Source organism: Suillus fuscotomentosus (genome assembly GCF_016647785.1).
Source record: "Suillus fuscotomentosus strain FC203 chromosome Unknown F5891scaffold_91, whole genome shotgun sequence".
NCBI lineage: Eukaryota > Fungi > Basidiomycota > Agaricomycetes > Boletales > Suillaceae > Suillus > Suillus fuscotomentosus.
The window spans coordinates 68,209-91,005 of NW_024539603.1; the positions used below are offsets into that span (position 1 = coordinate 68,209).

The 22,797-nt window shown below is 45.1% G+C and overlaps 7 protein-coding genes across 7 annotated transcripts; 4 read left to right on the top strand and 3 right to left on the bottom strand.

Annotated features, from left to right (window-relative positions):
* Window positions 1–1,121: 1,121 nt before the first annotated feature.
* On the top strand, window positions 1,122–1,325 carry F5891DRAFT_1065247 (uncharacterized protein; the record flags this gene model as incomplete). The annotated part of the gene is made up of 2 exons (XM_041363073.1): window positions 1,122–1,242; window positions 1,267–1,325. Coding segments are annotated over 2 exons (180 nt in total), but the record flags the coding sequence as incomplete, so codon positions are not given.
* A 716-nt stretch (window positions 1,326–2,041) lies between these two features.
* On the top strand, window positions 2,042–4,307 carry F5891DRAFT_1258305 (uncharacterized protein; the record flags this gene model as incomplete). The annotated part of the gene is made up of 10 exons (XM_041370069.1): window positions 2,042–2,524; window positions 2,589–2,768; window positions 2,829–2,984; window positions 3,033–3,140; window positions 3,200–3,340; window positions 3,395–3,571; window positions 3,621–3,665; window positions 3,712–3,780; window positions 3,831–4,061; window positions 4,119–4,307. 10 exons carry the CDS (start codon window positions 2,042–2,044, stop codon window positions 4,305–4,307), a joined length of 1,779 nt encoding a protein of 592 aa, XP_041219330.1.
* A 2,321-nt stretch (window positions 4,308–6,628) lies between these two features.
* F5891DRAFT_1195992 (uncharacterized protein) lies at window positions 6,629–8,175 on the bottom strand (the record flags this gene model as incomplete). Its single annotated transcript, XM_041368229.1, has 8 exons — window positions 6,629–6,746; window positions 6,803–6,957; window positions 7,014–7,205; window positions 7,252–7,390; window positions 7,441–7,631; window positions 7,678–7,786; window positions 7,832–7,972; window positions 8,024–8,175. The coding sequence occupies 8 exons, from the start codon at window positions 8,173–8,175 to the stop codon at window positions 6,629–6,631; spliced, it is 1,197 nt and encodes a 398-aa protein (XP_041219331.1).
* A 437-nt stretch (window positions 8,176–8,612) lies between these two features.
* On the bottom strand, window positions 8,613–9,598 carry F5891DRAFT_1258306 (uncharacterized protein; the record flags this gene model as incomplete). The annotated part of the gene is made up of 5 exons (XM_041370070.1): window positions 8,613–8,759; window positions 8,811–9,125; window positions 9,180–9,339; window positions 9,409–9,484; window positions 9,541–9,598. The coding sequence occupies 5 exons, from the start codon at window positions 9,596–9,598 to the stop codon at window positions 8,613–8,615; spliced, it is 756 nt and encodes a 251-aa protein (XP_041219332.1).
* A 4,112-nt stretch (window positions 9,599–13,710) lies between these two features.
* On the top strand, window positions 13,711–14,145 carry F5891DRAFT_895011 (uncharacterized protein; the record flags this gene model as incomplete). Its single annotated transcript, XM_041373357.1, has 2 exons — window positions 13,711–13,918; window positions 13,973–14,145. Coding segments are annotated over 2 exons (381 nt in total), but the record flags the coding sequence as incomplete, so codon positions are not given.
* A 706-nt stretch (window positions 14,146–14,851) lies between these two features.
* F5891DRAFT_1258309 (uncharacterized protein) lies at window positions 14,852–16,627 on the bottom strand (the record flags this gene model as incomplete). Its single annotated transcript, XM_041370071.1, has 5 exons — window positions 14,852–15,196; window positions 15,296–15,935; window positions 15,990–16,072; window positions 16,140–16,180; window positions 16,231–16,627. The coding sequence occupies 5 exons, from the start codon at window positions 16,625–16,627 to the stop codon at window positions 14,852–14,854; spliced, it is 1,506 nt and encodes a 501-aa protein (XP_041219334.1).
* Window positions 16,628–18,913: 2,286 nt separating this feature from the next.
* Window positions 18,914–19,591, top strand: F5891DRAFT_985577 (uncharacterized protein; the record flags this gene model as incomplete). The annotated part of the gene is made up of 2 exons (XM_041377617.1): window positions 18,914–19,115; window positions 19,140–19,591. 2 exons carry the CDS (start codon window positions 18,914–18,916, stop codon window positions 19,589–19,591), a joined length of 654 nt encoding a protein of 217 aa, XP_041219335.1.
* Window positions 19,592–22,797: the final 3,206 nt, after the last annotated feature.

Consider the following 22,797-nt stretch of genomic DNA (forward strand, 5'->3'; position numbering starts at 1 on the left):
TACAGTGCATCCTGACATGACAATGGCAGTTATGTAGGTGTGAGTTACATAGCGAAATGTAGCTACTAGTGGTAATATTATATTGCTATAATGAATCCTCATGTTACTATGGCAGCTATGTAAATACAAGGGATTGCTATACAGCGACAATAAAGGGGGGGGTTGTTATGAGGCTATGACAGCTATATATGATATAGATTGCACTATAGAAACCCTAATTTTTTCTGATGAGCCATTATCCCTCAGAAAGTCACGGATAACATTTAAATCGAGGTAATATTTGATGGTAACTGAGAACGACTAACAGCATCAACACTAGTGAGCTTTCATCCCTCGGTGGCCGCACCGGTGGTATGTCGCAACTCTGCCATGAACCACCAGGCCAAACTATATTTGCTGTCAAAGGTTAAAGCCATTGTCCTGTGGAAAGCCTTGGATAACATTAGAATCAAGGTAATATTTGGTGGGAACTGAGAACGACTAACAGCATCAACGCTAGTGAGCTTTCATCCCTCGGTGGCCGCACCAGTGGTATGTCGCAACTCTGCCATGAACCACCAGGCCAAACTATATTTGCTGTCAAAGGTTAAAGCCATTGTCCTGCGGAAAGCCTTGGATAACATTAGAATCAAGGTAACATTTGATAGGAACTGAGAATGATCAATGTCACCAACGCTAGTGAGCTTCCGTCCGTTGCTGGCTGCGAAGGTAGCTTGTTATGATTTTGTTAAGGTCTCATCTAGCGAGTCTATGTCGGTGACCATCCATGGCTAAGTATGATCAAGTCAAATTTCTCGTGGTATACATAGTCATATTGGGCTCAGGTATTTTGCCGCATCACTGCCGCAACTTGCCGCATCACTACCGCACCACGGTACCGAAACATACATTTAACGCTCATTTCCGACAACTACTCTCATCATACACAAGATAATTGACTAAGTAGTAATACTCGTCAAACTCATCGACTATGCGCCTCTCGGACATGACTTTGAGAGGCCGAATTTAGAGGACGTGTTGGGCGTGTTGCGGCACGGATGCGGTAGTGGGCGCGGCAGCAGTGAGTCCTAGTAATATTGTACGAGACAATGACATTCAGACTCCTTGGTATACTCTAACAGCGAACATTCGAACTCTCGTTGGCCGCAGGTGCTGCAGAGAATGAACAATGGGGAAAAGACACTGGCACACACCAAGACCAATGGAACCCATATGAGGGTCTCCCTGAGCACTGGAATCATGGTGACTGAGATCTGTATGCACCAGAATTTGAAGGAGAACTGGATGTGCGTAACTTTCATATTGACAGTGGAAGGCTGCATTAAAACAGCACCGACTGACAGTGTGAGCCGAACTTTAGTGAAGGAAGTGAGCGGCTGTGATCCTGAAGTCATTAAGAAAGAGAAACATACCAAAAAGCCTAAACCACGGCCACGGCCAAGGAAGGTACATGGAAGTACTTGACATGCGCGAGGATGAACATGTTGTTGTGTGGCCGTTCTTCAAGTTGGTACCCGTCTTTGAATTTCAGGCAGCTCGCGGTGTCGTGGTTGACTGGCGTGTAGTTGATTCCATCTGGCGGTGAAGACCAAGTGCCAGGCGAGACTGCAGGGGTGCATGAATTGCTGAGAACAATGCACACCATGGACAAAGCTGCAGGTATACTTGGTAAAAAGGATCATCGTGTTGGTGCGGTGCGGTAGTGCACAGCCACAAATCTCAGAATTGCCGCACCCCACAGCCACAAAATCTCAGAATTGCCGCGTCCCACAGCCACAAAATCTCAGAATTGCCGCACCCTGCCGCACCCTACCGCGTCACTACCGCACCCATAAAGTACTATATTCACTATGATACCACGATAATTCTTATACAAAAACATGTACTATGGTATTTCTTAATTATAAATCATATTTAAGACCTTTGTGGATGACATAGACATATTATATACGCATATAAGACACTTGTTGTGTAGGGTGCGGCACAGATGCGGTACGATGCGGCAAAATCCTAAGGCCCAGTCATATTCGGTAGGAGGCAGATGCAAGGAGATCCAATTGAGTGTGGCATTGTCAACTGCGTTCGATATTCGCCTTCTGGTGAACTTCTTGCCATCGCAACAGGCTCAGATATCCAAATTTATAATCCAGGCACAAGGGAACACGTCGCATCTTTGACAGGTCAGAACCTGTCACTTGCGTGGATGCCCAATGGCACACGCCTTCTTTCAGCAGGCGGTGATTACATATTTGAGTGGGACACATCAACCTGGCAGCAGGTTGGTCATCGCTGGAAAGGCCACACCGACACTATCAACGCCATTGCCATTCATCCAGCTGGCACACTCGTCGCTTCTGTGTCTGAAGACAAGCATGTCTGTCTCTGGCGGCTCTCAGATCAACGAACCATCGCCGTCTTCCAGCATTCATCTCCCATGACATGTGTCACGTTCTCTGTGGACGGCAAGTACATCCTCAGTGGAGGTCAAGACAGGCAGATTTCAGAATGGGCAATACCGAAGGACGTTCATTCAAAGGCGAGTTTCCATTTCTGACTCTCATTATGCAATTCGAGCATCCTTCGTGCAGATCCTTAGCATCACAATTGCAGCCCGCGATGCATGTCTAACTGGGGACTTGTCTATCGCTGAAGAGCTCCTCACGCAAGATGTCGACACCAACGTTGACGACTTTATTTTGTATGCCAATTGTTCATTCGTCGTGGCCCGGAAGCACGACTGGGACCATGCTCTAGATGATGCAATCCAAGTGAGATGGACTGGCCCATCATGACCCTTTATGAAAGGCTAACTTTCATCTGTAACATAGTCCATCAACATTCGGCCATCATTGGTAGGCTTCGTCTCTAAAGGCATCACCCTCTGCGGAAAAGGCCACGTCCGGGAAGCAAGGATAGCATTCGATGTCGCATCCATGTTTACCAATCAAAATTCAGAAACCAATCAATTTCTTCTCCTGATCAAGGTACATTTAATTCATCTCCCATGCTATCTGCTTTATCCGGTATTCCAGGCCATCGCACTCTTTAACGCAGATCAACACGACGAAGCAATGCTGCTCATCAAAGACCTGGCTGCCGCTTGTCCCAATGCCGATCCTCTCGCGCGTCGTGTCGTAGAAGTGAGTGTCATGTGTCCACACTCGATCATCAATACTGATCTTTTCAACTCGCACAATAGACATATCTACGTGTTCAGCTCGGAATCAAAGCTTTCGATGGCGCGCGTCACGACGAAGCCGCCGATCACTTCACCACCACTGTTGATTCAGGCGCATTCTCATCAAAATTCATGCCTCAAATCTACGAGGACTTGACTATGGTGTGTCAAGATGATGCACACATAATACTTTCCATAACCTAGTGCTTTGTCCAGCTCTTCGGCTGGGATCTCGAGTCCTTGTTGCTAACTACACACCAAAAACGGTGTCAGGCATTCCTTTCGGCCGGCAAACTCGACGAAGCTCTCGAAGCACAAAAATACATGATGGACACCATCGACGCCATCGCGAAGGCCAGCTGTCTCGATTGGTCCAACGGCAAGTCTTCCGTCGTGTCACCCACGACTATCATGCTCACCCGCATGTCACTCAGAGTTCAAGGAGAAATGCAGCACGCTCGCTGAGGACAACGACCGTATTCTTGGTGTATGTGCCTCTTTCCTTACCTCTTTCGATCCTGACTATTATGCAGGCAGAGATCCCCGGCCAAGAGCAAGATGGCTATGATGCAGATCCCAATTTCTTCTATGGAACGCGTCAAGTGCGTGCAAGAGCGTATCCTTCTGTTCTCTCGCTCATAATTCATTACAGCATTCTCAGATTTCCAGGCCAGGACTTCAACAACGGCCTGGGTGCCTCAAAAGATTTAGACTCGCTATGACGAGGAGGCCTCAGGAAGCCCCTGCACCTGCACCGCCCACCACCTCACCACCAGTCGCTGTCACCACCACCATCAAAACTCATTTACAACACCTATTCTCCCGGTCACCCCATCATGCAACGCTCCCCGTTGTTGATGTTCCATTCACAAAGGCTAAAGAGGTGGGTCAGGTCGATTCTTATCAGTGTATCCTGGTTTTCTGATGCGTAGATCTACAGCGTCATGTTGCTGCGGGTGCTCCTGGCCCAGACCCGGACATCGTACCTGATGAATATTTCGATACCACCGAACCGGACTCTGACACGCAACAGCAGCGACAGCAACAACAGCAACAACACCAGCAAGCAGTAGCAGTCCATATAGACCCTGGGGAACATGGAGGCGGAAAGTCCTGCGTCTGCTGCTAGCGGGCTTTTGAATGTATCTCGAACACTTCAGTCATATTGTCGAACTTATTATGATATCTTTACTGACTCGAAGCAATATCTCCATAATTTTTGCCATCTTCGGTTCATCGTTAAGTCGTACCTTGAAATCTACTCTGGGAAATTTCTTTCTTAATTCGCCTGCTATGTGACGAAAGTCAATGTAATTATTCTAGCGGAATTGGCGATGTGGCACTAGTGAAAGTACTGATAATCATAACTCGCAGCTAACTTAAACGTTAACAGGACTCCCATAATCACACTACGCTTGACATTCAAGCAGTCCCTGCAGCCAGGTACTCCCCACTCACATTATCCTTCATGTGCTCATCTCTAGTGTTGTTTCATCTTCCTTCTGCGTCACTCACCCTCTTAGCTCTGACTTTTCTCTCGCATTCGCAACAAGTGAAAATGCAGCAAGGCACAGTAGGCAAGGTTACTCATCCAAATGAACGTTTGGCACATTCAAACACTCGGAGTCCGTTGCGTCCATGTCCTCATTTTATCTGCACGTGAAATCAGGTGGTTATGCTAGCCACAGAGCGAAGATGATATTCCTTTATGCATCTGATCGAGATGAAAGCACAACTCACGCCCATTACTGGGCGCTGTAAACTGGTGCAAGACCATCAGTGAACCGGTGAACATATTGAAATACTATAGTTGACCTTATATAGTTAACAATTGCAACAATCTCCATAAATCTGGTGGGGGGGTTTACTTGACTTTGTGAGGGAAAGATGAGTTTTCAAGTCAACAAGCCAAGTCGCTCCGGCGTCAATTCACCACTTAATATCTAAACTAGTCTATGAACAAAAGATGCGACAAAAGCCCAATGGAATGGATTTCGGATCAGGAGTGTCAAGATAAAGCGCCCGCGATCACCACTCACATGGGTGTGATACCCTTGCGCAGTGGTAAAATTCTAACGCAGGCGGTGTATTTGGTGGGTGGAATAACTGTAATATCATTTGCATATCAAAATACTTCTCAACCATTAGGAGAGGTTACAGAAGCAAATGTCTGGTGTCAATGCACTGACGTCATTACTTGCTTTGGACAATAATGACAAGACTGTCCCGTTGTGAAGTTGCAGTAAATCTTGGTTGGTACCTCGAAACTCGCGACACCACAAGTTGTTGCTCAAACACGTAAACCATCAAAATATTTTGTCAACAATGCTATACCGGCTCCGCTTAGAACAGTGCACACAAATTACGATGTCAGAAGTTAGAGCTAACCTTGCTTGCGACGTCCGATCTTCACAGCCAGGCAATTAGGTGAAATTTTGTGAGTCGTCGGTTTAGATGTTGTAAGACTGCCGGATTGAACGAAATATTGTGATCCTGCTCAATTTTCTTGATGCCGGAAGTTACAGCTTAATCTTGTTTGCGACGTCCAATCCTCACAGTCAGGGGATCAGGTGAATATCGGTAAGCCGCAGGTCCAGACATTGTGTCATATTAAATGTTACAAGACTGCCAGATTCAACAAGATATTGTCATGCCGCTCGATTTTTTACTATATACTACAGAAGTTGAATCTCCTTCATAAAAAATCTAATCTGCAAACTCTAACAAAAGAGGTTCGTTTGGTGGGCGGAGGGACTGTGATTAGTGTTGGCATATTAAAATACATATCAGCGGACAGGACAACCACCGAAGAACATATCTGATATTAATATATATATTTCGTGTGCTCTGTTTGAGCAGCAACATAGCGGTTAAATGGAATGACAGATAGAGCAAACGCTAAAGCAAAACTACAAAAGTGGCAGGTTGGTGCCAGTTCTAAACGGGATGAGAAAATTTTTTTGACGGGAAGGCTGGCAGTGATCAACACGACAGCGCGTAGGTCTGGAATTGGTTTTGCAGAGCAAGACACCTTTTTCTAATCAACCTCGCGAAAGACAAAAAATAGCAACAAAAATTATTCTTACGTTCCACTTGCACGCTGGATACATCAAATTTCGCGCGAAAGGTTAATTTGCCGCTTGGAGAGGGAATGAGACGATGCTAGAGTTTTAGGTAGGTGACGAGCTATTTGTTTTGTTGCATTCCTGAATATAGTTGATTACATTGAGAGCGTTTCTATGATTTGGCTCGATTGTAAGGGGTATGAAGTTTAGCAGTGGATGGCACGCTGTACAGTATGCATCAGTACTACTATTATCAGCAAAAATCGACCATACATCAAATGACATTCAATCTTGATCACAAATGGCGAGTACCACACGATGATTGCATTAAACGTGAATGTTATAAAATGTATATACAATGACAGATAGTAAAACAATGATTAAGCTAGTCCGAATCGAAAGCAGCATCCTCTTGTGCCTTTCTCTGTTCTGCCAGCGCTGTAACGGACATCTGAGACACAACTTCAGGTGTGAGATCCTCGCGGTGATTTTTTTCCGAAAACCTTCCTGAATAGTTATGTTAGATATCTGACACGTACTATGCCACAATAGCCAATACCTTGTCCACCATTTGAGAAGTTTGCTCACCCTACGTTGTGCAACAGGGCCAGGGACTTCCTCAAAGAAGTCGACGATGTTATTCCAGAATCCTTCGTAGTCAAAGTCCCCATCGACGGTGCGCCAAGATGAGACGCTGGATAGCGCAAAACGAACCTGCCAGAAGCAGATGTTGAGTCAGACATGAATGGTGGGCAATCATATTTACTCACTTGACAAACAATATAAGCGATGGAACGAGGGGTAACTTTCTTCATGTTGATAATGGAGGCCACACACATTTTGACCTTAACTTGATTTAATGCCCGACGAGCGCGCCTGTTATTCTCGAGGATGTCGGCACCATCGCCATCGCCATCAGCTTCTCTTGCAGAAGATGGCGATGTAAATGTAGCTTTGAAAGCCTAGTATTTTGAGTAACGTCTACACACTATGATCCCATGTACTGACCTGAACGAGGATCTTCGACTTGAAGAGACCTTTCTCCAGGTCGCTATTGTCGAACAAGTAGTTTTCGTAAACGAACCGCGGCCAGGAGTTTTCCGATACAATGAAGTCCGATGTTCTATCGCGAATACCGGCCTTCACGCTGCTCAGGTTTCAACGACATGTAACATTTCTACGAAAGTAAGTGCTCACCGGTTATCATTCCAGTCCCACTCGGCAGGGCATAGCAAATCCCCACAAACGTCGTGTGTGAAGCCGCGCAGCTGCTTGTCGTTGGACCGGAGTAGAGGCGACGGGCGAAAATCCTGATTAACCCAGGTGGCGACGAGGTCCTTGAGAGTAGAAGTATCATCGCCACGGGCCACATCAGCTCCTCTTTTGATCTGTAGTATTATGAGCACGCAGTGCGAATTTATTGAAAAAATGTACCTTTTTCAACATATCTTCACAGTCATCAGCATCCAGGTCTGAAAGCTTAGAATGAAACCACGGCAGAGCTTGTGCGAGTGAGAGGTAGCCTCGCTGCAGGCGATTTTGTCTGAATAATGGAGTTAGATGTGTCACGGAAACATAAAAGACATACTCTAGGGTGCTGCCCTCCAAGTCGTCCAATATAGCTTCCTCGTACCTGCGATCGTTCTCGGCGATCAAGTCTTCTAGGTTAGTATAAAGGACGCTCATGCGACGAACCCCTCTGCCTTGAGCGACGTAGTAGGTGGTTTTTCTTTCATGATCAATGAGTTAGAAGTAGCGAGTAAGATTGTATGCGACAAACCTTTGCTTCGTTCCCCTTTCTTGCTTCATTGTTTGTAATTCTTCTTCCAACGCGGCGATGTGGCGCTTGGCCCTTGCTTCAGTGGAGGTGGGGACTGCCCCTGAGGAGTCTGGGAGTGCGAGAGCGTGTGCCCCATCACCAGGTTCTGACATGGACATGGTAGAAACAGATGAAGTGAAGAGTACTGTGGAGAAGATGAAGGTAAGGAAAAAACCTGCTAGACCATTTTATATACTACGCGAGCGCTAAAAAATTTAAGACATATAGGGCAATCCCAAATATGGATGAGAGGGTGCAGTTAAGTAAGTCGGCTCTTCAAAATATGGTGTCATGACGTACTATTAGCGTAAATGTTCAAATCATTGCTACTGTTTGCCATTGCGAAAGTTGGGATTGGCACGCCGACTCAGATATAGGCTGGCACAATGGCAGAGTAAGCCCAAATGATGGCCCGAACATGATTCATGCCCACCTTGAGTCGGGAGCACCGGTCTTCTATCAACCTGCGTCATGTGTTGAACAATTTGAATATCGTAACTGTGACCGAGACGAATGCTAAACGCCTAACCTCAAGACAAATTTCCCCCATTCAGCACCACCGAATTATCGCCAAATGCAGCACCCAAAGCACCAAAGAAGCTTCGAGACCATCAAACATCGTATCTAGAACGGCAAGAAGTCCTGTTATGCCGAGGAGGACCGGGCGGGAGGGCCACATAGATACTGCCGACAATGTCTGTAATAGCCTTGTTGATACGATGTCCAAAAGTGCTTTTCTCAAACGTACCTTCGCAGCAAGGATGCAGGCTTTCAGTGTGCTAACCCACGCGATTTTCGGTGATCGCCAGCATAAGAAAGTAAGATTCTCTACGATCAAGTTCGCAACGTCAGCCTGACGATCGGGACGTGGAGAAGGAAGACGGAGCATGGGACTTTTCCTATCCAATGCTTGGGCAACTTCTTCCTCCTTGTGTTCTGTAGGCGTCAGGGAAGCATCATGGGGTGTTTGTTCATTCTGAACGGTCCCAGATTCGTCAGGTTTTCGTCGCAGTGGGATGAGAGACTTGTTGGAAGGAGGGATGAATGGCGCTACAGGATCAAACTGAAACATGGACTATTAACAAAATGATCAAGTGCGAGAGGTTGTTCGGCTTACTCGTCCTTCTCGGATAGCGCTCACTATGCACTCGCATGAGGGTCTCAAAGAGGGGTTGATACTCAAGAGGCCTTCGAGCAATATCAGGAACAGACACGGGAGACGGCGGGACTCGAAAGATGTTGCAAGTGCAGACGTTGATCGGAATCTGAGAGCTGGTCTATAACTAGATCACAAGCGGTTCAGAGTCAACCGCATCTGGGGCCCTCCTGGGCCGTTTAGGCCACACGCAATAGTAACGGCAGTGAGCTTCTTGATGGTGCGAGGGATGTTGAACCTCGCAGTTGTACCGGCATCCTTGATGACTTGTCACTGGGTGTCCGAGTCATTAAAATATTGCAAAGCGTGTTGGTTCACGTACAGAGACAGTAGTACTGCATAACCTTCTGGGCGAGATAAGTCTTATGGGTCTCCTTCATCTTAATAAGACTCTGAAGTCAGAAGGATTTAGTCGTACGTGGTTCACAAGATGAGTATCACACTGAGCAAAGAAAATAATGGACATACCATGGTAGTTAGCAATGGGCGCCTCTCCAATGCAGGGAGGAGCTTTTTTCGTCACAGATGACGATTTAGGCTCGTCTTCAGCTGGCTGGAAAATGATGCTCGCGACGCTTTAACGCTCAAGACGTAGTCTGCGTTATGTAAGCAGGATACCAAGGTTTTGAGGCATGCTAGATTCATTTGGAAAGTCCTAGAGTTTGGACATGTGCCCGGTTATCTAAAAAGAGTGTCGATACTTGAGGTGTCGCTCGTCAAAGTTTGTCAAGATGATGAAAGAGTGGACTACGAGAAGCACAGGTTAGCCGTTGCCGTGAATGCACGATGATACGGTACCAAGTTACAGAATCATCCCGCGGGTGTGAGGAGAGCTCGTGAGCAGCAGGAAGTGATAGGAATGTACAATGGGCAGTGAGCGACGCGAAGGCTTCGCTTAAAGAAACAACACAGCGAGAGGGTCAACATGTGCTCCAGGGATTGGTGGTGAGTACACTTTGTCTGATTGATTGATGCTGGTGACACTGGGGGCAGGAACCAATTTGCCCAGGGGTCAAATGTTGAACCTAGCGTGATCTCAGACAGATTCAGGTCACCTTTGGTTTTGGCAGATAATGTTAACAAAAATTAAATTTTTTTCTTACTTTATCTCAATTTGAGTCATCCTGTCATATATACATTATAATCATCTTGTCTACACATTTTTATCAGACATAACAATTATCCTGGCATATGTTTTTGTTGTCATTTTGGCATAGGATCACATAATGATCACATTTTCAACAAGTCTCAAACTTATGTTTTGAGTAAATTTTGACTGAGGTTAATTCTTTTTTATTCTTTTTTCATTGGAATCAAGCTAGGAAATTTTTGTCTATGAATGCAAGCAATATATTACTTTGATTCTGATCACATTTTGGAGTTTTTTTAATTTATAACACCCTATGTTCTACTTATTTCTACACTTTTGTTCCTCTGATATATAATAGAAAATACAAAGTCAATTGATAGAAAAAAGTTTGACCAAATGTTAAGATAATATATCCTTTGCTCTGTAAACAAAATCAATAACAAAATAAAATCTGACTTTTTTTTGTTAACAAATCAAATTTTGACCAAAGTCGACATCAACAGTCAGTAGTCAACAGTTCACAGGTTGATCAATTATCATATGTTTACCTGTTAACTGTCGACTGCTGACTAGTAATATTGACTTTGGTCAAAAGTTGATTTGCAAACAAAAAAAAATCAGATTTTATTTTGTTGCCAATTTTGTTTACAGAGCAAAGGATATATTATTTTAACATCTGATCAAACTTTTGCGCATCAATCAACTTTGTTTTCTACATACTGAACCCACTATGCCCTAACTAAAATCTCACTGACTTTGGTAGTCTCATACTCAACCTGTACCCATACCCATGACCCACAGATCAGCGATGACATTTGCTAGCAAGGCTCTAGACTCACTCTCTATTTAAGGATGCACAATTTCAATGGTGCTTGGCAAATGATGATCGACATGCTCACTCTCTCCAAACAGTGGGCAATGTCTTGGATCAGCATGGCTCTTGCTCAAACAAGGATCAAGACACTCACTTGCTGTGAACGGTGAGCAATGACTTGGATCAGCATGGCTCGAGCTCAAAGGAGGACCGATACACTCACAAACTGGGATGACAAGGTGCTTTGTCTGTGGGACTTGAAGGCAGGTGTTGTGTTGAAGAAGATGGAGGAGCATAGCAGGCAGGTGTAAGTATTAGTAATAGGCAGTTGGGGAGTAACTAAGTTATGCGTTTCTGTGAAGTGCGGAAATATAAGCCATAGGGCAGTGAAAAGAGGAAAAGGAGAGGGCACATGGTTTCAGTATAACAACTCATGAATTGAGATGCCGTGAGATGTGAGACTGTGCAAGTAATAAGGATCAGTGAAGAAACATGAGAGGAAAACTTACTAAGGAGGATGGAGCTTGCAAGCAGTAATATTGCAGTCAGAGGGACACCAGCATGCTGGGGTAAAGAAACATTATTTGTTGAAATCAACCGTGGGAGCCCTGTGATTAGTAATTAAATCATCGGTGGTTTGATTTTCAATTTCTCGTAAGCACCTACTTAATGTTGTTGCTGAGTGGCTGAGGCTGAGTTGAGCACTAAGGCCCTCTGGCCTACAGCAGACATGTCCAAATTCTCCCTCGGACTCCTACCTGTTTAAACATGCCAGCCCCCATCAATATCCCAATTCTTGCCTGCTAGCTTTGAATTTCAAGTCCTTGCCTTTGTCCATGTTCTCACCAGTATCTGCTCTGTAGTACCTGTCAGGTCCTGCCTGCACCCTTGGGAAATGCAAGCATATGTATGTGTTCTCTGTGGTTCTGGATTGCGTGAACTCTACATTTTTGATACACTATAAACTGGCTACATATCTCATGGCAGGTTCAACTAGAAGAGAGCCCTGTAGATACATATATTTTTTGGCACATCTACTGGCTGTTATGCATCCATATGTGACTATTTACTAGCTTGTAGACAACTTCACAAATTTTTTGAAAATTTGACAAAAGCTTGCCGCAATTCCCGGAAATATTGTCACATTCTCAAAATTCCTGTGGGAGGTTTTTCCTGATGCAAGTGAGGAAACACAATATTCACACAATCCTGCTCTTCTTTCATCTCTGCAAACACACAGCATAGGGTATGGGTACAGGTTGAGTATGAGACTATCAGAGTCAGTGGGTTTTTAGTTAGGGCATAGTGGGTTCAGTATGTAGAAAACAAAGTTGATTGATGCGCAAAAGTTTGATCAGATGTTAAAATAATATATCCTTTGCTCTGTAAACAAAATTGGCAACAAAATAAAATCTGATTTTTTTTTGTTTGCAAATCAACTTTTGACCAAAGTCAATATTACTAGTCAGCAGTCGACAGTTAACAGGTAAACATATGATAATTGATCAACCTGTGAACTGTTGACTACTGACTGTTGATGTCGACTTTGGTCAAAATTTGATTTGTTAACAAAAAAAAGTCAGATTTTATTTTGTTATTGATTTTGTTTACAGAGCAAAGGATATATTATCTTAACATTTGGTCAAACTTTTTTCTATCAATTGACTTTGTATTTTCTATTATATATCAGAGGAACAAAAGTGTAGAAATAAGTAGAACATAGGGTGTTATAAATTAAAAAAACTCCAAAATGTGATCAGAATCAAAGTAATATATTGCTTGCATTCATAGACAAAAATTTCCTAGCTTGATTCCAATGAAAAAAGAATAAAAAAGAATTAACCTCAGTCAAAATTTACTCAAAACATAAGTTTGAGACTTGTTGAAAATGTGATCATTATGTGATCCTATGCCAAAATGACAACAAAAACATATGCCAGGATAATTGTTATGTCTGATAAAAATGTGTAGACAAGATGATTATAATGTATATATGACAGGATGACTCAAATTGAGATAAAGTAAGAAAAAAATTTAATTTTTGTTAACATTATCTGCCAAAACCAAAGGTGACCTGAATCTGTCTGAGATCACGCTAGGTTCAACATTTGACCCCTGGGCAAATTGGTTCCTGCCCCCAGTGTGAGGAAAGAGAGCTCAGGATAATCCGCAAGAATATGGAGTGGCAACCGTACCATTGGATCTTTGTAGCCGAGTTCCGCTCGAATCAATGCCAGACCCAGATATCCCAATCCAGCAACTCTGCCGACATCCAGACGCCTAGGAAGTTTAGAGTACTTAGAGTGGTTGAAAATGAAAACAGCTCCGTCTCGAACGTCAGAAAATCCGGCGCGTCAAAGCACAACTTGTTACGGCGCTCCAGACAGCCACGGATTTGAGGAGAGATACTACACGGAAGTCTGGGGATCTTGCAGCAGCGAGCTAGCGGAGAATGTCTTTTCGATGTTGCAGCTCCGACAGTTGTTGAATAATGAGGTGTCGAGGGCTGCTACAACTGCAGAGCAGTGGCAAGCACAACAGATCCTTGTTAGGGAACAGTTGCAAACGAGCCGTCAGAAGGTTGGGTCTACACGTCGGAAGCACGAGGCCTAGTGCGTTTTTTAGTACATGCCGGGTGCTCACAAGAATCTATTGGGAGAGTTGTCAGTAGAATTGCAAAGCTTGCAGGAATATCAACAAACCATGCCATGAGCTGTTGTTCTGTGGCTAGGGCACTGATCGAGGGGGGAGTTGTGAGTCGTGTCCGACTTGGTTTTGAAATTAAAAATGCGGAGGGTGAGCTAGTAACCTTTGCAGTTCCAAAGGCCGACTATTAACTGTTAGTACTAGGCCTCACAATTAGTAATGGTGGGACAACTCACAAGAATGTGAATTACGAATCACGATTTGTCGAGTTGAAAGCCTCCTCTTATGCAAAGGGTGAGACCTGCAGTGATGCGCCAAAGAAGCAGGCTCGCCTTATCTCTGTTGGTATCAGCCATCATGCATCAGCCACACCAGTGAATGTCAAGTTGACGGATGCGGCGAAATGAAATCACGAACCTTGCAGACACATTCTCCCACAGTCCATTGGCAAAACGCTTCGAAATGTCACTCGATTACTCATATCATGATGTTTGTTTGGATCTAAAGTTACCAATCTAAATTACCAAACAGCTATCATCACGTGAGTAGTTCAGATGGCTATTCATTCATCCTCCGAGTCTAGGCTGCTACTGAGTGGTGATTCGGGAATACGTTTATCAGAGGTACTTCGTAACAAACTGTAGTGTAAAATGCTCTGCAGGTGTACGAGGTAGTAGTGCTAGGAAAAATGGCAGGATTATACTATCTGTGGTGTAGTTCACACAATGTGCTGGGAATTGGTAAGTGAAACACGTGAATCGAAAGACGATACATGAAAAATGACAAGCAAAAAACAACAAACAACAAGCAACAAGCGAAAACAAAAACAAAAACAAAAACAAAAACAAAAACAAAAACAAAAACAAAAAGTGAAAAGCTAAAACAAAAAGCGGAATCAACATGATGAACGTCCTTTGAATGTTTCGCTTACATGTAACCCCCGAGGTGTGCTAAGTTCTCGCACGCTTGTTGGGACCCTTGGTGCGACGAGCCTTGGACTTGGACTTGACCTTCGAGGATTCAGGCAGGGTCGCTGCCGTGGGAGCCGTCGAGCTGCTGGCCACGAGTGTAGAGTCGGCGTCACTACGACCAAACATGAAGGTTCTGAACGTAAGATGGGGGGGGGACTTTGGGGATTGCACTAGGCTTCGATGTGTGAGCTTCCCCGGACTCGGAGCTACTGTCATCGTGCTCCGATTCCGAAGGCTCGTAAGATGAATCACGTGTGCGCTTGGCGCCTCTGAAACACACGTCATGCCAGTCGACATAGCGTGTGTATGCTGTGAGGTCCACCGCAGTCAGGACTCCCAGCGAGCCAAGGTCCCAGTCAATGGGGAATGGCGGGATGATGAAATTCTCCAGAGCGGAATGATCGACGACAGATTTGGAGTCGAGGTCTTTCTGGAACGAGAGGAAGAGGTCTCTCATCTGCGACATTCCTCAGTCGAATATCTTTGTGACATCGTCCATGTGCAGCTCAGGCAGTAAGACCTGTAAGAACTTGGTTATATCGACGAGTGTACCCACAATAGAACTCATGCCATATGCTCTGTCCTCTGGCTTGCTGTTATGCATGTCAATCACCTTATCCTTATCTCCCTTAATCCAGACAAAATACTCTACAGACTCGATGTGACACCACGTATGATCAGCGACTTGCAAGGGTTCCTTGAAGTCCTGTGGTGTTGAACATTGATTGATGAAGTCTTCGAGAGAAATGGGGTCGGGCTTCTCTTCGCTATCACAGCGGTTGTGTAACGTCTGCATCGCGATAGAATCTTGGTGAGGGGAGGTGTAGCATTTGGCTTCGCGTACTAATACGATCGAAGCTAAGACGATCTCTGGACGTGCGACAATCATAGATTCCATCTTCTTAAACACATGATCCCATTGCTCTGTCAATGCCGTTTCTCCTACGTAGGGAATGAGCAGTTTTTGCGTGGGCCCCTGCATGGCAGTTAGTGAGATGACCATATCTGGTGTGACCGATTTGCTCTTGAGCCGGAGTTTGTTGTTCATGTGAACTTGAGGGCGAATGATTCTGCGATTGTAAGGGAGATCCTTGATAGCTGATGTGAACAAATCCTTCAGATCATCGTGAAAAGCTTCATGCAGGACTGTAGGCATATTGATGGTAAGAAGTTGTTCGTTATAGTCATAAGCGAGCCTTGGAGCGCTCAGTTTAGCATTACCAAAACAGAAATAGTTTGATCAACTCGACCTGGGCTTTATTGATATGCGGCCCGTTTCTTCCACCTCATGTTCTATTATTTCGAATTCTCGCGGTTTCACACCGTGGAATTCCTGTGATATTTGGTAAGCATATCAACTGTTGACTCGCTGATAAAGAACATACCATGTAGGTACTTACCGGAGCCAGTCCAGTTAAATACTTCAAAACATTTTGTACATCTTCAACCAAATCAGAATACAATAAAACATCGACTCCCCATTGCACATACTTGGAGTGAAGTGTTCAGAGTGGTAGGACTTTTGGATATCATGATCACACAACGAATCTGCTACGATAGTAGCAACATCGTTTGTACCCTCTTCACAATCAACTGATTCGTTATCTTGTGTCTCCTGCTCCATAGGTAGGCGTGTTTTGATGGATTGGGGTTCTGTAGTTCTGTTTCCCAGCAGCGATCCTGGGGACATTGGCCCAGACTTCAGGAGCTTTTGCTTGTATTGATTTCCACTGGGGGTTCTCAGGCTGCTGGCAGCATTGCCGGTACTGCGTGTCGCCTGTGCATGAGTGGAACTTCTGGTTTCATAGCGCTTGTAATGGTTAGGGAAATTTGGATTGAAAGAACAATCATGCTTAGGATCAGGGCGAGCTACTATGGTGGCAGGCATGAGTGTTGGATGCTGAGTGCGGTTGTCTTCGTCACAGGTGGCGCTGTGAATGAAGAAGCCCCGCGAATAGATAATTACAAATGATCGTAATCATAGCGGCCCTCGGGACGCTGCCGGTATCGGCAAGTGCCGACTTTCAGTTGGCGCAGGAATCTCAACTCAAACCGGTCGCGATGGGCCAGCAGTTGTTCAAGTCATACCATCATCCATGGTTTCAAGTCACTAACGGTAGAATATCAGAAACTGAAGGGTTTTATGTGGACTTACATATTGACTCTTGTTCATTCTCGTGCTTTCCGAGTTGTTAGCATTCTGGTGCTGCATGGAGTCGACTCTCAGACCTGTCCCTTCCGGGCCCGAGTATCTGATATCATCTCGGCAACAAGACCACAAAGGTGAGTCAGTATAATTGTTATTTGACTATTGTTATTTAACTTTATTTTCAACACAATTTTACTAGAACTTTTTATCCGAAGAAACACGCACTACACCATACACCGTGACATCCTAGCCTGAGTGCATGTCTGGATATTATAGGAAATTGACAGCCAGGTGAGTATATTGCGGCCATGAGGGATCTATCCTGATATATGAATACTGTGAGTAATGTCTTCACAGGATGAGCTTCGCTACTACGCCCAACGCCAGATGCTCTTCCCATGGAACCAATGTAGATCCAGATTTTTCCTCTTTTGCACTCTGCAAGATCGATTAAATATTGAATAATAATGATTTTTCCCATGTGCAAACGTTCAAGGATTCGGCAGGAGTTTCACTTGGAAAAGCAACTTCAAGTTGGCTGCCGCACCCTCATGCCCACAATTTGGTGAACATGAGTTCATTCAAATTGAATAACGAACCCTAGGGTATTCCTGAGGTCTGTTAGTCCTATACGGTCCTATTCCATCATCATCGTGAAGGATCTAAGAAGCGAACGATTGGAGATCCGGGGTCTCGCAACCTTGAACTATCCGATTATCATTATCAGGGACTTACATTTCCGCTGTTCGAGGCTTGAGCCGAGGGTCTATTCGGTAGGCGACAATAATCTTTCGATTCAGTGACCTACTCGGACATCATATCAGAGAGCGCTGGGAAGCTCCGGACGCTCATTAAAATCGAATTGGCACTGTGACATAACATAGGACCTCGAGGTGCGGGCACGCATTATAATATGTAATCCTGCCAGTGATGCTACCGCCACCATGAAGGTGAGTTTTAAATAGTCCTCGCGACGTTAAAATAATAGCTGCACTCGGACTGCCTTCCAGTGCTGCTGTTTTCGTTTGTGCTGAGTACATCGTCGGAATGGTGTGGCACTTAGACATGCCTCCGATACGTAGTACATTTTCTTCTCTATATCCAACTCGAAATCATTGATGATCACAACTTGTGTAACTAGAAAGCACCAGCAGCAGCAACAGTCTCGAAATCAAGATGTATAAGCCCGGGAGTAGAACTAGAGCGCAACGTACTGCAAGGCAGAGTTTCACAATGGCTGCTCGAGCTGAAGCAAATATTGCAACATTCTACTATTACCAGCCCCCACTGGATGTTCTCCAGCAGCCAGCCATCCATTCTCTGTCAAACTTAGCACTTCCAACAATGGGTTCTCTGTCCATGTTGCTGCTACCACTGCCCCCTCCTCCTTCTTGTCCTTCTTGTTCTTCTTGTACTAATTGTCATTGTCCTCCTCCTCAGTCTCCTCCTCTAGTACCCACGCCATCACTATCTCCTGCATCCGCTGCAGTAGCTGCGGCAGTGTTGCCAGATGTCACGGTCATGGTGTCAAAGAAACCTGATTCAAAGGAGGTTTTTGATGCCATATGGCAATATTATATAGATTTTGATGATGAGTAGTAGTACAACTATACCATCAGTATCGTACTAGTGACTCGGGTTGCATTACGGTGATGTGGAGAGTTCAGTGATTGGTAGAGAATTCAGTGATGTTTCAGTCCATCGCGTGAATATCAGTTGAACTATTCTCGGAGCTTTAAAAACCCTTATTTGGTATTCCCAATTGCGTCTGGATCTCCTATTCCCTATACTCTGCTGCAGCTCATGACTGGGAGATCAATAGTTTTGATGCAAAATGATCCTTCTTCCCAACAATCTCATCTCCTCCTACTACCTACCACCTAGTACATCTCTCAATGCTTGGCAGTCGGTCTTGATTTCCTGGAGTGATCATCCGAACTTGAATTCCAAACACTGAATACTCCGATTGAAAGCTTCCCCTAAAAGCCAAGCGGATGGCTGAGTCATGATTCGAATCTTTGCAACATGTTCTCAGCTCCAGTTTCAACGCTATCCTCGACTGTCTGTAACTTTGAGCGTTCTCTTCACGAAGGCAGCCCACACGTTATACCTCTAAAGCATGAGCATATTTCGAATATAATATCTACTGGTCACGACCTCGAGAGACAAATATATATCGTACGAGATTTTCTTATTTTGCTATACGGCGCGAACACTGAGTTTTTGTGTAAGTTATCTCTCGACGGAATAGACATGAACAATGACGAGCAAGACGAACTGTTCACCATGTGCAGCATTGACACGGTGCATACTAGCTACCTGGCTGCACAGAGCCGAGTTCGACAGTACACTCAATTCGTGGCGCTCTTGCAGCGCGCTGAAGATGCATGGGCACAGAAGATTCAGGAGATAGGTTGTGTGATCACGGAAGAGAAGCTGGGACGTGTGTCGCTGGATGAAATTCAGGGGCAAGTCGATGAGCAAGATGTGCTGCTGGCGAACACCATTCACATGGTGTTTGCAAACTACGCTGCAGCGCAATGTCGAGTCCGCCAATACACCCACTTTCTGATGATCTTAAGGCGCGAGGAAGACACATGGCTTCAAAGATTTCAGAAGGCATGTTCTGTGATGCCGGGTTATGAGCCTGTGAGGCATGACCAACCTATGAAGGGTGATCTAATGAAATCGTTGCGAGTCTGAAGTCCCCATTTCCAATTGTACTTCATCTCATCACTTCGTCGTACTTATCCGAATATCTTCCATCCCATAGTCATAAATTACTGCGTACGGGTTCGAATCAGTATATCGGGGAAATGCACTACATTAACAGGTCTTTCGAATTGCATATTTGACAGTGATGTCTAATTAAATGAGGTTGCCACTTTAAAGCTCACACGCTCACGGCCCACGGGTGACTGAATGGCAGATGAGTCACGGCCTCAGTCACGTTCACGGTGAACACTTACTTGATCATATTCTCTCCGCCATGGTGGTATCACAGAACGATATATGTTAATACGCTACAAGTCAAAGTTTCATCCTCTGCCAGTAAATTGCTCAGTAATTATTCAGGGTGCGTCTTCAATATGTCATAACCTTAACATAGACTTGGATGATCATGATAAGTTAACTGGCAGCAGGCCCGTATTCTAGCTACGCACTGGTTGGAGTGATACCAAGGCCCAGGATTGTCTAGATGAAAAAGTCAGTGACGCTCACGGCCCTTCTGAGTCCACGGAGATCGTTCTCTGTTTTGCGATCGTAAGCTCTTTCCTTGAAGTTGGCTCGCCGCCTTAAATCATCGAATATCTTCCCAGACGATGTTTTTTCATCAAAGGTATCACACTCCTTCATTTCTACACATGAAGAATATTAGAGAAGAAGCTTACTAGCTCGGCTTCAAATGGGGCGGTCACAAATGGTGAGTTTCCCGCGGGTGTTCTTTTCTTCTTCCTCGCAGACTTCATTCTTCCTCGTCCAGGCGTATATTGCTTCCCTTCAGAGCCTCAGGCTCGATCATGCTGATGCGAAGAAACTCTCAGAGGGGACGGCATATGCTTGAGTCACGTTCGTAATTTACAATTCCCACAACCCCACCATCTTTACCGACCATCGCTCTATCGGTGAGCAATGTGCCTGCGGTTGTTTGATGATTTCAAGAGTCCGAGTCTAACCGTGTGCTCCCAGACAAACCTTTGGAGATCAAGATGGAGGTGTGTGAATTCAGAGTGCACGTTCTGCAGTGTCTCGTCCTTTCTAGGACCAACTTGAACGTCCAAGGTGCAATCCACAAGCCCTTCATTGAAAAGATTCAAGAATGTCGCCAATTTTGAATTGCGCGACCGTTGCATCTTGATCGTCCGTATATGAGGACTTCGATAGTAATCCAGATTTTGTCATATCTCAGGCTAGTATCATCTAACTTACTTAATCCAGATATCTTTCAACGTCATTGGGATGAAAACCCTGTACGAGTCATCTCGCCGCGAGCCTCCAGGCTGTTAACAGTTTTTTTGGTATTTTGCCCACATCAAACAGTGCACGTGACCGTAACTTCGCCTTCAGTCAACTCTACTCACGCCAAAGGATTCTCGCTCATTTAGTTAATGCATGTCAAGCACTCGGCAACGCTGTCCATACTGTCGAAGAACTTTATCGGGATTCAAGAGGACCAGACTGCCACACCTCTCAGTCACTGTGCTTACGGTTTAATCAGTTTGTGCCAAGACACGACTTCTTCGTGACCGTGTTTCGGAGGTTTTCCAGGGAAGCCAGTACACACGATACCTTTGGTGTTGCTTGGTTGTGAGCATTTTCCTTGCATGCTCAGACATAGTTTCAAGCTGATTGTTTTTCCAACAGTTGAACACACAAATGTTTAAGAAGCTGATGAATGTTGGAGCCGCAGAATTAGTATTGGGTGCAATTGTATCATCGAATTACTTGTAATTACAGCATGTACAGTCCCTCCTGATACGATATATGGATTGGAAATCGAGAGATATGATAAGAACTGAATCATAAAATGATCATAAAGTTTATGGGACGGGCAGAGTCGGGGACTGGCCGGTCACCGCCGCTATGATCCTGCCGCATCCTTAGGGCTCTTTGACGGTCTCTATCATCACGACAGCTGTGGTGGAATGCATCTATCTCGGTCGCCTTGGGTTCTTTTATTCATCTTCATCCTTTCTATGGTCACGGTGTCCTGCGGGGCCTTGCGTTGCTCTTGGGAGAAGGACACCGATTTTCGCGGACTTAGTAGACATCGTTCTGCATGCAAGTATTACCAGAGGGCAAGTGTATTAGCCTCGCAGAAAAGGAGGCACCGGGCAAATGAATTGAATAAAACATTCCGAAGAAAGTTGACACTACGGCTTAACGCAACCAAGGCTCAGGCTAACGCTGATGCTCCCGTACTAGTACGTCCGAGTCATCGATTCACCGTGACTGAGTCCAAGTCTAGATTCAACTCTCACTTCGGACTTAGTTCTCTTAAGTTGACTTACTATAATTCACAGCCGCGACCGATGCTATTTACCAATCATTCGAAATCTGCAGCCAGTTGCGAACCTAGTGTGGCTGAGTCCAGTAGCAACTCAAAGGTTAGTCACAATGCCGCTCGTGCTACTACTACAGCAGTGTCTCAACCTCTGCATTTCAGGAATTGGACGTTGTAGATGTCGCAATGTCAATGGAGGATTATGATACCGCCGTGAATGAACATGACCTACTAGGTGCACATCTTCCATAAAATCTTGTATCTGCGGCATACTAATGGTAACCTCACCCATCGCTCATTAGCGGACACAGATCAACGTCCTTCGCGAAGCACGTCCAGGCCCCTCCCAAGAAGGTTTGCCGATATTCTACCTGCCGATGAAGACATCAATCCCTCAGATTCCGCTGGGGATGACCCATCTCATGCGACCGAAACTCACAATCGACCGCAGCACAGAATCCAAAGAGTCTTATTGACTCTGCGTGATTCTCTCCAAACAGTATTTAACGCCATTGGACTTTGCCGACAATATCCTAGGCGCCCCTCGTTCGAGCCCGATAAATACATCTCATCTACCCAGCTAGCCAATTCCTGTCCAATGACCACCTACGTGGATGCGGATGGGTCTGATTTGGTCTCTGGACCGCCTTTTCCCTTCCCCAATATGACCGTCTACCGTCTGATGACATGGATGAACTCCGGTAGTCATCAGAAATCGGAGGCTGAAATGACGCGTCTTGTTAAAGACGTCATTCTGGCGAAGGACTTCGATTCAAGGGACTTGGATGAATTTTTGGTAAGGAGGAGTCTGCGCGCATTGGACGATAACGGTGGAAAGGGGCCTGTAACCTTCCCGGACGACTGGTTGGCAACAGATATCACCCTTGATATCCCTTCCAAGTCA